Source organism: Eleginops maclovinus, chromosome 20 (genome assembly GCF_036324505.1).
Source record: "Eleginops maclovinus isolate JMC-PN-2008 ecotype Puerto Natales chromosome 20, JC_Emac_rtc_rv5, whole genome shotgun sequence".
Classification (NCBI taxonomy): domain Eukaryota; kingdom Metazoa; phylum Chordata; class Actinopteri; order Perciformes; family Eleginopidae; genus Eleginops; species Eleginops maclovinus.
In genome coordinates, this window is record NC_086368.1 from 13,071,592 (window position 1) to 13,085,994 (window position 14,403).

Consider the following 14,403-nt stretch of genomic DNA (forward strand, 5'->3'; position numbering starts at 1 on the left):
GTAATTGCAGACACTTCAGAACAACATCAGATAGATTGGAGGACAAAAACTGGCTTGAATCTTAATATGTATTGATTTGAGTTTCCACCAATTTTACCCTGCCATGCAAAATTTCACGCTTATTTATATTCATGACACTTGCTGGATAACTTTGCTCAGAAAAACACTTGATAATCCTATTAATGAAATACTTTTCCTGCAATTCTTGTTCATTTTTGTTAGTTTCTGCCTATGCTCTGTTTTTCCCTTACAGCACTGAACAGACTTGCCAGCACTAAGTCCTTTCCTGTCAGCAAAATTACCTACAAAGCAACATTTTTAATACTTTGTTTTGTCAGCAAGGATGGTTTCCTTCTGCGTTGTGGTTTATTACTACACAGCAACAGACCCAACCTTTGTGTTGGTCCTTGGTCGTAAGCAGTTTCTAGCCCCGGCAAGTCCCAGTCGGCCACGATGTGGAAAATGGCTGCTGATAGCCTCAGCAGAACACCTGCCCCCAGCCTGACCTGTTGTTAGTGGATCCAAACCCGAGAGAATGACAGGCTAGTTACAAGAAATGCTCCACTGCTTTTTATCTCTCTATCGTACTCCATCAGGCACACCCGACATGCAGCCTAGACACTTGTTCTGTGGTGTTTGTCCTCTTTTCTTTTCACAACACAAATAATAGACAAATCATAACCATGCCTGCACTCTGTGTCTTGGAAGAGTACATTTCTGCCACTAGCTGTCAGATATTTTCCACTGCTACTATCTGTTTACACATTTGTGTAAGGTTGATTCATTTTTCCCCTCGGAGGACTACGGCCAAACCAAACAGATGATGCCAAACTGCTTCACTTCACTAAAATCAAGTTTTCCAGTACAGTTCACCATGTCAACATATTGATCAAAGACCTGCTGCTGAGCACTTCCATCTTTTAGACCTGCTTCCTCCCAGAACCCCAATAACAGATAGCACATAACCAACACCCTTAATACATATTTGACACATTTCTGTTGTTCTTCAGCTTTCATCATTCCATTCCTTCTGAGTTTAGAGACTTGAAAACAGACTCTTTCTTTTTGAGTGGTTCTCTCTGTCATCATGCACTTTCTCATTACACCCCCCTTTTGTTTTGTATTTGGGAAACCACAAAACTCAGCTTGGCCACGTGATATCTCTGGCAACCTAAGAGACAACCACCCATCAAGAGCAAAACATTTACTAATTGTGGAGGCAGAGGTGAGACAAGGTACAATCATGGCTGTCCTAACCGTCCTTTCCCCTGAGGGCTCTCGTATAGATCCAGAGATATCTCTGAGCCTATAGTTGAAAAGGACCAGCAGGGCATTCATCCTAAGAGCAAACCACTATGAATACAATGTTATCGTACTACAATATGTGTCACTGTGTGTGTCTGTGTGCACATTCTTGTTATTTACATGTAAATTATTAGCCCTGAAAGCGTGCATGGTTAGCAGTCTTTGCACAGTGATAAAGTAGGTCTCTTTCTATGTGACCTCTATAACTAATGCTGGAAAAATAACATCAGCAATTGAAGGAGGCGCACTTTCCTTTTAATTGTGTTTTCTGTTTTTTTGATGTGAGACTGCAAATGAAAAATAATATTCTTCTAAACAATCTGACACCTATTGCGTCTTTAACTTTCATATTTCAGGTAAAAAAAAAAAACGGAGGCTTTGTAGGGTTCTGTATATTCACTACCTGCCTGGGATCCAGTCACATTTTGCAGGAAAATATAATTGTATGAATTTAGTTACACCTGTAAGTAAGTTTATATCTCATGTGGAGGTCTAGCACCAATGTCTTCTTCGAAATCCGAGAGCCTGATATCATAATAAGGTAAAGGACTTACACACCTCACATGCTTGAATCTGTATCACACACGCACACACGCACGCACGGAGGGAGAGAGGGAGAGATTGCCCCACATCTTTGTTGCTATAACTACCCTGTGTTACGACAGGCAGAGATGAAGCCGTCTGCAGGCGACACACCGCGGATCCAGTAGCCTACTCATCCTGTTCGCGTAGTTTTTTTCCCAACATTCAACTACAATTGATGAGAAAATGATGAGCAGTCTGAGGTTGGGAGAATCTGAAACAACTAGAAACGGAGTCTAAAAAACGTTTTATGGATATAAAGTTACAAAAGAAACTACTTTACCGGTAAGTTGTATTTTTTTTAATGATCTATGTCGGCATATACAATCAGTAAACTACTGTGAATACTCCGTATTGTTGCTGCATTCGCTTTTTAATTTTTAATTAACTGTCAAAAAGCAACCTAATGAGGGAAATGGCTTTCTTTACACCCGTAAACTAGTTTTTTATGATTTAAAAGTAAGACATTAAAGACGTACGTTTTCTTGCATGTATGTTGAACAATTTGTTATCAGGGATGCGTTAGCTTTCTATTGTCTAGTGACCTATTTACCCATAATAATTTAATATATAGCCTTAATGATGTTTCCCACCGGAAATCAGACTTCAGTGTAGACTAGTCTAAGTCAAGGCTGCAAGTCTCTGTTTCTAATCTGAATTGTGTCCTTTACATTGAATAGCCAAAAGGGCAATATTCAAATCATTGGAAAGTGCAATCAGCTCTAACCACACGTGTGCCTTCTGAATGTGCTTTGGGACTCCCTCTCCAGCCCTTGTCTTTCAGCCTTTCTCATTCACATGCAGAAGTATGCTGCCAATGATTATTTTTTGTAATTAGGGATTTGCATGCATCTGCATTCAGCACGGTAATCACGAAGCTGCTGAACGAAATATTCACCTCTGCTCTTAAGAGACACTAATCACAGGGCTATCAGTCACACATTTTTAGATATATCAACCAAAGCTATGGGCCACATATGCTTTCTACTCATGATAACAGAGACACATGTAAAAACAAGGAGACAGAAGTAAGTGCTTGACATTTGAAAGGATGGTCTCATAATCAAATTCAAGTAGTGTGTCATGATTTTTGTCTTGGAACAAGAACAATTATACAGAAGTACTTGTCTCAACAAAACCAACACATCCTCAAAACACAAACACGTGGTTGGATTGTCTGGACTAAAATGAAATAACACTATTTCCCAGACCCACATAGATAAAAATAAAAAAAGCCTAACACACATTTCACATGTAGACCTATGCAGCCTATTCTCCAGTGGTTTTGCCAATGAGTGCAGAGTGTAGCCAGTCTGCTTTTTCTCTGTTGTTGAAACTTTTTCCTCATTACTGATGGAGTACTGACCAGATGCACACCAGACCACTGCTGTATTTTTTCCATGCAGCTTTGTCACTTATTGAAACTATGGGACAGGCAGGACTGATGTTTTGTTGTTAATAGTGTAGCAGGTTTCTTGGACTATCGATTCCACCTCCGTTCTCTCCTCCATCTCTATAATGCACTCTATTCCCCCCTTCATGGAAAATGATTACGGGGCTATGGCACCATGGGAAAAATAAATGGAGGAACAAATTAGATGAATGTGTATTGATGAGTGTAATGTGATGCGTTTTCTTTTGGTTGATAATTGGAGACACACAAAAGAGAGCAGGAAAAAGGAACAAGGACTTCAGATAATATTTTGTGATGATTTATGTCCTTTCATGTAGAAATACAAGTGGTTAACCCATCATCACTGCTCTGAATAATAATTGTTGTTATACAAAAAAATGGTTGTCCTCTTACATGTTTTGGTAGCTTTCGGGTCCCTCCAGGCAGGAGTGGATTTATCAGATAAAGCAGCTTAAGCTATTTCTGTTGTCTATCTCATTCTGACCTTTTTCTCAACATCATAATCTCCACTGTCAGTGTATATACTGATTGTGTGTGTTAGTAAAGATACACACAGAGGGAGAGAGAGAGTCCTCTTTTCCAGAATGACCTTTTTTTTCTCTCAACCTGTCAGATCCTCCTGGCGCGTGTGTTTGATCGGGACCTGGAGTGTGTTGGGGGGCTATGGTGAGGCGATGTGCACAAGCTGGGGTGAGGAGAGATGTACCAGCATCAGTGGAGGAAGAAGAGGTAAAGGAGTGGTTCTTCATTCATGGCTGTTCGTCTTGCTCCTGTTCTCGGCTCTCTTGGGCCAAGCTTCCCCCCAGTGTCCGGACAGCTGCCACTGCGCCTGGGACACGGCCACGGTTCATTGCTCAGACACCGGGCTGCGGGAGATCCCAGAGGGGATCCCACCGGAAACTGTCTACCTCCACCTGGAACGCAACTACATCCGGAGCATCCCAGAGACTGCCTTCAGCGACCTGGTCCATCTGCGGGATCTGTACCTGTCCCACAATCGCATCGACTCGCTGGCATCAGGGGCCCTGCGGCACCTGGGCTCCGAGCTGCGCCTGCTGGACCTCTCACACAACCAGCTGAAGCAGGCCAGCAGGGAGGAGTTTGGCTCCACCCGTGCAAAGATGCGCCTCTACCACAACCCCTGGCACTGTGACTGCACCCTCCAGGAGCTGATGGAGAACCTGAACCTGGAGCCCGAGACGGTGAATGGGATAATGTGTGAAAGCTCTGTGCGGGGGGTGGGTGAGGGCAGCAGGTGGGAGGACCCGGGGTCCCAGGGCGAGCATGCAGGTCAATCCCTGGTCAAGCTGTTGGACTCTGGGGTGAATTTCTGCAGTCTGCAGAGGAAAACCACTGATGTAGCCATGCTGGTGACAATGTTTGTTTGGTTCTTCATGGTCATCGTGTATGTAGTGTACTATGTGAGGCAGAACCAAGCTGAGGCCCGAAGACATTTAGAGTACCTGAAGAGTTTGCCCAGCCCACGCAAGACCCCCACAGAGACAGACACTCTTAGCACTGGTTTCTGAACTCATGCTCACAATAGAATAATAACAAAATGGTATTCTTATGGAGAGCAACAGATAAGCTTCAAAATGCTTTGTGATTGTAATATTTCTTGATATTTGTTACAATTGAGCCCTCCTACCATGTGTTTCTGGATATTTCTTTACCTTGTGCATTTTTCTCAATGAAATGAAAATATCTGCAAACTTTGACTAGTGTAATCATTTAAAATGCAAACTTCTCATAACTTTACATTTACACTGCAGTGTTTTTGTTGAAGTTGAAAGGTTGAGAAAGACTAGGAGAAAAAGAAAATTCTCTGAACTTCATAACCTTTTCTCTTCCTCTGTTCTCAACTCAACTCAACTTTATTTATAAAACACCCTTTAAAAAAACCGCCGCAGCTGAAACAAAGTGCTGCACATGGATGAAAACACGTAGCACAAGACACAAAACACAAAAACAATATAAAAACAACAAGACCAATGAAACAAAAACAGAAACAGAGTCTCATGCTGGGTTAAAAGCCAAGGAATAGAAGTGGGTTTTAAGACAAGTTTTAAAAATGGGCAGTGAAGGGGCTTGTCTAATGTGCAATGGGAGGTCATTCCACAGTTTAGGACCGGCAGCGGAAAAGGCTCTATCCCCTCTGAGCTTCCGTTTAGTTCTCCCTCTTCTCATCTAATTTCTTCTCCCAACGTGCCCCATACTGTGGTCTTTTATTTTCCATTAGGCTGTAATTGTAATTAGCAGACTTTGACCAATTGACCCTTAATGAACACTTGAAAGCCACTAATCAGTGGGAGTGTGATTATCAGGTGGAAAAAGAGAGACTTGTGCAAACTTAAATGTGTGTCCTCATCTAATTACCTGTTTCATTTGTGCCTGTTTGTGTTCATGTGGAGTTTTGTGCATTGTAACGGGCCATTTTGAAAAAGTTATTTTTGCAAGGATGCTATTTAAGCCTTTCCCAGTAGATGTCATGATGAAGCCAGTGGTTTCTGTGCCAGTGTATAGCTGCTGATCTAAATTTACTCTGTAAGCCATTAGAGCTGAGGGTGAACTGTTTTGTCTCCCCGAGCTGCAGCCATCAGCTCTAAAATATCTGGGCAGCTTACACAGCTTTCCACTGATCGGTACAAAGACATTTCAGCCTGATTTAGAAATAGATCATTGTCATATATTAGATTAGTGAGGCAGTTTGTCCTGGGAGAAGCCGTTAGTTTAGCTTTAATTAATCTCTTGAGGACTGCTTTTCAGTCCCTCTCTCCACTGATAGTTGTTTACAAATCGTTCAGGCTCCTATTTTCCACAAAGGCTTCATTATAATTGATTATTTTTCAAGCCACAGAAAAACAAAAGCAAAACACTTTGATAACAAATGAATAATGTTCTCAGTTAGTACATTTAACGCCTGCAATATTAAAACTAATGCAATTCCTGACGTGTAAGTGAACCTCCAATATTTTACAAACTTGACTGGATCAACACCTTTTGTTTCCCTTAAGTTCATATTAACTGTTACAATATGTGGGGCATTATTTGCATCGGAGGGTGCTTTGTTTTGTTAATATATGTATATATGTATATTAGCTGTCTTTTCGACACAAATAGAGAGTAAAATGACTCTGAGTCTGGAACAAAAGAGCTCCCAAATTAATTCCAGGGTCAATTCTGAGTTATTACGACATTATTGGCAGATATTAAAGCAGAAAAATATATATATATTTCCACCCCCCCCCCATGTGCCCTTTTTTCTGAACTTTTTTCAATTTATTTGGATAACTAATACTATACTTTATTTGCTATTTATTAAGTTATATAAAAACTTGGAAACGTGCCTGAGTAAATTATCACAAAATTATCAAAAATGTGTCTTTGATCATTGATGGATTAAAGTTTAGTTACTACCTTTTAAATGTTCATAGATGTAATAAAAATGACTGTGCCCCATATTATGTAACAATTGGGTTAGAATAGTGGTAGGAGCTGAGGCTAATCCTCGAATAAGAAAAACCTTCTGTGTACTGTGACGTGCTAAATGTGGTGTGTGTGCTTTGTAACTAACAGAAAAGGATTGGAAGAAGTTTGTGTTGTTGATTTGGATAAACATACTGTGAATTAGAGCTAGTATCAGTTTAACTTGGAGTAGAACAAGGTTGATGTGCCGATTTGTTCCGTGTGGATAGACTTGTGAAGCACTGTCGGTGTAACTTTGAGTGCTATGTGTCTGTCACAAATGCTACTTCTAATGTTTATATGTCAGATGTCACTTTACCCAAATGCATTACTAATTTTAAAATCACAAACACTTAAGCTCAGAAATATGATACTGATAACCCAAAACTCAAGAACCAGGCATGTCAATGTGCATATTTTTTATGTAGGTATTTTTATTTATTGCCGATTTTTTTCTCTTCCAGTGAATGTTCACTCCTGTTTGTTTTTGTGTCCTTAACAAGGGTCAAGCTAGATATTGACAACTATTACATTACATAAATCATCTATCAAAAAGTGATTTTAGGAAAAACAACAATCTACTTTGTTCATAGAAATGTTTCTACCTTTTATTTCTACAGTAGGTTGAAAAAAAAAGCAAGAGGATGAAGGAAAGTACAGAAAGACATTATCAATTCACAGAATGAGCTGATCATGGTTTGCAGTGTTTCCTATTTCTACTCTACCATGTGTTAAAGCTAAAGGAAGTAATTGAAAGACTATTTTACATTGACACATGATATGAACTTTCACCGCTTTCAGTCCTCTCCCCGCTGCCTTTTCTCAAACTCTGAGGTGTTTCTTCCCCTGGAAATGTATCTGGGCATCACCACAAAAACACCCAGTGGCAGCGGGTCACTTTAAAATGTTTAGGAATTTTCTTTCGAAAGACTCAAAACCACTGCCCCAGATATTTCACGGAGGGGGAGAACAAAACAGGTTATAAATAAAAAGCAACTTCAGCCTGTTACTTGGTTTTGTCTTTTATTTCCAATTTACATTAATTAAAACGTAACAAAAAACAAGTCATGATCATAATAATAATAATATAATAATGCTATTATTATTAATAATAATACTATTATTAATAATAAAAAATATACACAACCTCACACAAGCGAGCCCTCAGCGCTGGCTGTAGAACCGGAGCAACAAAGTCAAACACACTATGAATCTCTTCAGCTGTGTGTGTGTGTGTGTATGTGTGTTTATGTGTGTGCAAGCCGAGGGAGAGGGCACGCCCTGTGTGAGGGACTGATGGGAGGAAGTAGGGGGTAAAGGGTCACAACAAATTAGGGGGGTGGGGGCAGCAGACTGGGCTTTCATGACCAAGCTTCTATTGGTCATATGTTTGATAATACAGGGTTTTGAATACAAAGCTTCAGGGGAGAAGGCCTCAGTATGATTTGTTTTTTTAGTGTGAGGTAGCTTTAAAATATTAAAACAAAACTAAAAAAGGAAATTGAATTCAGTATTAACTCCAATTGGCCTTGATAGTCATCACGTGTGTTTACATATGGGGGCTCAAGCAGGAGGGAGGGGCGAGGCAGGGACATTCATCACCATGTGCAATGATCTCTCTGAGAAGTTGTATATATATGTATACTCACATATACATATATATACATATATACAAGTCACTACATATGGTTGTTTAAAAAATACAGACTGTTTTACAACAATAGCACCATTGACTTTTATTATAATACACAGTAACTTTTTGATACACACTGGTGGTAGAAATAGGAACACCTGCACTTTCTATGTAGCTACATTTTTGGTTTCAAAGAGATATGTATGCTTTAGTGGATATGGTACAGGAGCGATGGGGGGGTTGGAAAAGAGGAGAGGAGATAGGAGAGGACGTTGGTGGATATGTTTTTTTTAATATATGTGTAAGTGGGCTTTTATTACTTAGCAACAAACTCAGTCCTACCACACCCTGGACCCAAACCTAAACAATAAATAAATAACACCAACACATTTTTCTCTCTCTAGTTCCCTGGTTTATTCCCCGCTCTCCTCATACTTCCTCTTTCTTGTTCATGGGGTGGGGTAGGTGGTGGTGGTGGGTGGGCAGCTGTTCACCCAGGATGAAGTGGGGGCTTTTTGGAAGTGTCCATAGGAGGGGGGGCGATGAATCACAGATGACAGTTGCTAGTGCCATTCAGTGCAGATATCCTACGGAGTTCGACTTGGAAATAAGCACTTTTTACTTAGAAAAAAAGTCCCATTTAAAAAAAGTGTCTTGATTTTTCTTTTTCTCTCCTTTCTGAAGTGTGCTCATCTTTCTTTTAATTCCGTTCAAATTTCCATTTCTTCTTTCTCTACATGTCGATCTCTTGTTCTTTACAAGAAGCAGACTGCACCGACTTCCACTCCAAACTCCTGGTCTGTTCCTCCTACATCCATGGGGGCAATGTCTACAATGGGCAGACGAGAGGTCTTCTGCGATCTGTATTCGATCACTGTCTTGCCCCACTGTCCTGTGTGTTTCTGTAAGGAGAGAATAATTACAGTGGCTGTTAGAGACCAATGACTTCTTCAAAATGAGATTCTCATGAGTGAACACCAGAGAGAAAGAGAGACAATTCCTACTATCTTATAGAAGGGAACCAAATCGTATACCATTTAAAAAAGTACATGCACATAATATTCACATGAAATACTGTGTCCTGTGCGTGCATGTTGAATGTGTCCCATCTTACCGTGCAGCCGTCCTCCATCACGCTGTAAGTGAAGCGGCTGTTGCCCTCGGCTCTGATCTCCACGTCGTTGGAGCCCTGCAGCAGCACGGCCTTCTTCAGGTTGCCCGTTGAGGCGTCCAAGTAGGCCACGCTGTTCTTACAGTGGTAGGTGAGGTTCTGAGAAGCCTCGGTGGACAGCAATCTCAGGAAAGTCATCTGAATGGCAGCAGTGTTGACTGCAAGGCTGTCATCACCATAGCTGAACTGCATTGGGCCACAGGTAAGGAAGAGAAAGTGAGAATCACAGCTAACATCTCTGTTTCTATGGCTGTTGAATTATTCTATTTTTACTTTAACACAGAAGAATTATCGTGTTTTAGTGTTTAAGGAAAGTGTTATCTGTGCCTATTATCTTTACCAGCTAGGTGCGTAAACTGATCCCAGCCCTCATTAGGAGAGAGGTACCTACAAAATGTACATCCGACTTTCTCTAATCTCTTTTCATTGAAAAGACCTGAGCAATAATTCTAATAAAAAGCTAACCTCAATAGTCAGTCTGTGAACACTGTGTGTACTAATGGGACAAAAGTTTGAGCTCAGCTGATGAGCAGGAAGATGTAAAACATTGTGCACTTACGTGGAATCCTCCATTCATGGTCTCTCCGAACCAGACGTGTTTGCGGTCCTTGCTCTTGCTGGACCACCAGTTCTTGCGAGGGATGCTGGCGGGCTTGGATTTGACGCAGGACTCTCCAGTCTCCATGTTGCAGAAGACCTTGATTGCATCAACGGTGCATCCCTGATTGGGATCGATCCAGTACTCACCTACAGGAAAGAGAAACATCAGCACCATATTGTACCCCCTGTCCGATAATAGAAATGTTATCAGACATATTTATTGAATCTGAATCAGTCACATTCAAACACACCCAGACTAAACAAACTATAATTAACATAAATGTTGAATTTTACAAACTGCTGCTAATGCAAAATGTCTCCTAACTTCTGCTGATTTCACCATCTCATCCGAATTTGACCAATTCCTGCTGCTCTCACTCACCGCTCTTCCAGTCGGGGTGGCAGAGCTTCAGGTCTCTGCAGGTGCGGGCTGGGTTCTTCCTAGAACCCTCGGGGCTGCGAATGTTCTCGATCTGGTTGTTGAGAGATTTAAGAGTGGCGTCGACCTCGGCATCGTGCTGACGGAGGTTTCCGGAAGCCTGGTCGGCCCTCATGTACCTAAGAGGATCAGGGGACTTTTCAGTCTGGCCAAGACCAGCGAAAGCCGACATGTCAATGCCAGGGCCGGGGGGACCAGGAAGACCGGGGGGTCCGGGGTTACCAGCGGGACCCTGAGAGGAAAATTATAAAGGAAAGGTTATTTTTTGACAGTGAACAACTATTTTGTCTAGTCATTAGTACTTGTCTAGTGACCAAGTAATGTTTATTTTCAGGTCACATCACATGTAGACCTTATGAGATGGGGGTAGGGCTACACGATTAAACATCTTTATAATCATTTTGATTACCTTGCTATTGCAACTGCAGTATGATTCACAATATTGTAGGGCCACAACAGTATCACAAAAAATGATTGCCCGCTAAGTATCTTTAGCCTGATATATTTCAACAAGAAGATCTGCTCTTATTATTACTCACAGAGGGACCAGTCTCTCCACTGCGACCACGAGGTCCAGGGGGTCCAATGGGTCCTGGCATACCGTTTCCACCATCCTTTCCACTGGGTCCAACAGGTCCAGGGGGTCCCTATATACACAGAAATGTTAATATTTTTCATTAAAGACACTGCATGTCAAGAAACGTGTCTCATGAGTCTTTGCATTCAAATGGGCATTCATAAACCACCACGTATTTTCACAGCTTTAGTACTCACTCTTTGTCCAGAAGGTCCAGAGACTCCAGTGGCACCCTGGTCTCCAGATTGACCCTAAACAGATACAATTCACACATCAGAGTTTCTGCAGCATTCATCAAGTTCAATCTAAGCCTTTTTAAAACCTTTCTTATTTGCATATAGAACGCAATTCAGTAGCTGTTTCATGGACATGGCATCCAAAATATGAACATTATGATGGGTGTACTTCCCATCACTAGAAAAAATTCATTTCTAATGAAATATTTCATGGAATGGATGTAATTGAAGTGGCTATAAAATGCAGATATCCTGAACACAAAGGTCTGAAAGCACATGGATTTATATTCAGTGTGAATGCTTACCGGAGGTCCAGGCAGACCCTGGAGACCAGTGAAACCTCTGTGTCCCTTTTGTCCTCGCTCACCGCCTTCTCCAGACTCACCCTTGTCACCACGGGGTCCTTGAGGTCCCTGAGAACAAGTGGACAACAAAACTAATCAGGATTTTTTTTCTTTTTTCTGTTGCATTAGAATTGTGCAATGAAAACAGAAACGTACCAAACACAGAAATAGAAAAAACAGACTGACATTCAAGGCCTATTTTCACTTTTGCAGTGGATACATTCATTTCATTATTCTTTTTTAATTATATCACTAACTCAAAACTGAAAAACACATACTGGCATTCCTCTAGCTCCAGCAGGTCCTGCAGAGCCAGCAGGTCCTTGTGCACCCTGAGAAGGAAAACCAAAGAAGGTGGGAATGTTACAGCACAAACTTCAATAACAAGAGCACAGCTTTGAACAAACACATCCCATCACTTACTGTGTTATTATAACATTAATTGGTGTTATTATGTTTTCTAAATGTTTGTGGATTGTTACAATTAATATATAGTTTTCAAATCTGGCAGTTAACAAATATTGTATCGTAATGAACATATACTGAAATGAAATGGTGCCATTATCTATCTCTATTGCTTGATCAGTACTATACTGTAACACACATAAGCCTAAGGTGGAATAGGAATATACATTTGCAACAAGGTGACATATTTGTTATTATAGTAGAAAACTGTAAATACAACAACAAAAAAAGGACATTACATTCACCATAGGTCTTCCTCTCCATTATGACCATATGCTAATTTATATCAGTGAATAATCAACCTTTTATAAATAACACCTGCTGTCTACCTAATAGTAAGGAACTTCACATCAATGTTTATTTTTGTTTTAATGACAATGTCACTGGTGTTGGAGGTACTTACAGACTCTCCTCTGTCTCCCTGTTTGCCAGTGGGGCCGACAGGGCCAGTAGCACCAGGAGCGCCAGGAGCACCAGGAGCACCAGCAGGTCCGGTGTTACCACGGTCACCCTGCAGCACAGAGAGCAAAATGTTCAGTCAAGAGAGGCAAGCTACGCACTGTACAGTAACGTCACTGCTGCCCAGCTAAAGTCTGAGCTGGATGTAGAAAGGTTAAGATAAACAATTACTTAACATTTCTAATTCTCTGTTACTCTTTGTTCATACTCAAAAATGATGTCCAATAAATGACAAACTCCTTAAATTTTGAATGAAAGTTGCAATATAGGGCTGTCATGATATCAGATTTTCACTACACTTTGTGGCCAAAAGAATTCACTATAACAATACTATCAGATTTATCAATAGCACAAATAAAATAATGCTATCAGTCAAATTCAGTCTAAACGTTTCTTTTGTGTGTTTTGTGTTTTTCTGTTTCTGTTGGCGGAGAGAAAACAAACTTATTTTCCAATATTTCATTTAATAAAACCTCAACACCTGGTCACAGATTTACATGCAGTTTCAGATACACACTTACATCAGTGCTCATCAGTTCCTCTCATTAGATAAGTAACTTATATTTAAACAGAGTGGGGAAATGAGGAGTAATACCCTTTCATCCAGCAGGTTTACATCATTTGAATTAGGTGGTGCTGTCAGCCAATTGGGGAACACATTTTTTTCCATCACTAATGCATTTCAGATTTTCACACATGAAGAATCAAAGCAATATAGCTCCAGCATCCTACAACATAGAGGTGTTGACCTAATGTATCTTATGTAGCGTGATTGTGTTTTTCTCACCTTGATTCCAGTAGCACCGTCTCTACCAGGAGGTCCATCAGATCCGGGGTTGCCCTGTCGGATGACAATATTAAGTGTTAATAGCTTCCACCTCCAGCCAGATGTCCTATTGAATACTGATCAGCAGCATAATGAGCCCGGCTCCAAGAAACCCGCTGATAAACAGTGTAAACATAATGCTAATGTAAACATGATGCAAATGGCAGTGAATTTTAATCGACTTGGCCTTTATACACAGATCATCAATTTCTAACATAGAATATAAAGAGACTAAATACAATGTGGCAGATGTCAATCCAGCCACACACACATGCTGTGTGTTGCCCACTCTCTGACCTCTCTGCCAGGCTCTCCTGCAGGTCCAGTGAGTCCAGGGGGTCCAACAGGTCCAGGGGGTCCGCGGTCTCCGCTGCCACCAGCAGCTCCCTGCTTTCCAGGCTCACCCTGAGAGGAGAAGAGGACTTATTACAACACTTACATTACATTAGTTAAATAATACGACATCATTAATTACCCAGAAATACAATATCTCAGTTTACTCACTTATTCTCAGCAGGAATTTAGTTTTGCAGTTCATTTTCTCTACCTCCATTTTAATTATTTAATTTATCTGCCTATTATTTTTATTGTATCTTTTATTCTAACTGCACTTATTATTATTATTATTATTATTATTATTATTATTATTATTATTATTATTATTATTATTACTTCTCATATCATCAAATTAAAGATAAAGAACATGGCACATAACTATTGCCTCATCTTTGAAATACTGGTGTAAGAATCTGCTGATTTCAAATTGACCAAAGTTGAAGCAAGTACAGAATATTACATAAACTGTATCTGCAGTTCAAACTCCAGTTTTGATACTAAAGCATATCCTCTGCATAAAACATCTCTGGGTGAGTTATAGCATCACCCCT

At 40.5% G+C, this 14,403-nt stretch overlaps 2 protein-coding genes across 2 annotated transcripts in view; one reads left to right on the forward strand and one right to left on the reverse strand.

The window, feature by feature from the left end:
- The first annotated feature begins 1,876 nt into the window (after positions 1-1,876).
- LOC134882867 (leucine-rich repeat-containing protein 3-like) lies at positions 1,877-7,772 on the forward strand. Its single transcript, XM_063910864.1, has 2 exons — positions 1,877-2,172; positions 3,915-7,772. The coding sequence occupies exons 1-2, from the start codon at positions 2,138-2,140 to the stop codon at positions 4,828-4,830; spliced, it is 951 nt and encodes a 316-aa protein (XP_063766934.1). The 5' UTR covers positions 1,877-2,137; the 3' UTR covers positions 4,831-7,772.
- col2a1b (collagen, type II, alpha 1b) overlaps positions 7,216-14,403 on the reverse strand; it is a 42,457-nt gene continuing 35,269 nt past the window's right edge. Inside the window, 11 exon segments of the mRNA XM_063910863.1 lie at positions 7,216-9,301; positions 9,514-9,756; positions 10,130-10,317; positions 10,553-10,841; positions 11,149-11,256; positions 11,384-11,437; positions 11,728-11,835; positions 12,045-12,098; positions 12,635-12,742; positions 13,478-13,531; positions 13,814-13,921. Coding sequence (XP_063766933.1) covers positions 9,155-9,301; positions 9,514-9,756; positions 10,130-10,317; positions 10,553-10,841; positions 11,149-11,256; positions 11,384-11,437; positions 11,728-11,835; positions 12,045-12,098; positions 12,635-12,742; positions 13,478-13,531; positions 13,814-13,921 — 1,461 coding nt within the window. The 3' untranslated portion in view covers positions 7,216-9,154.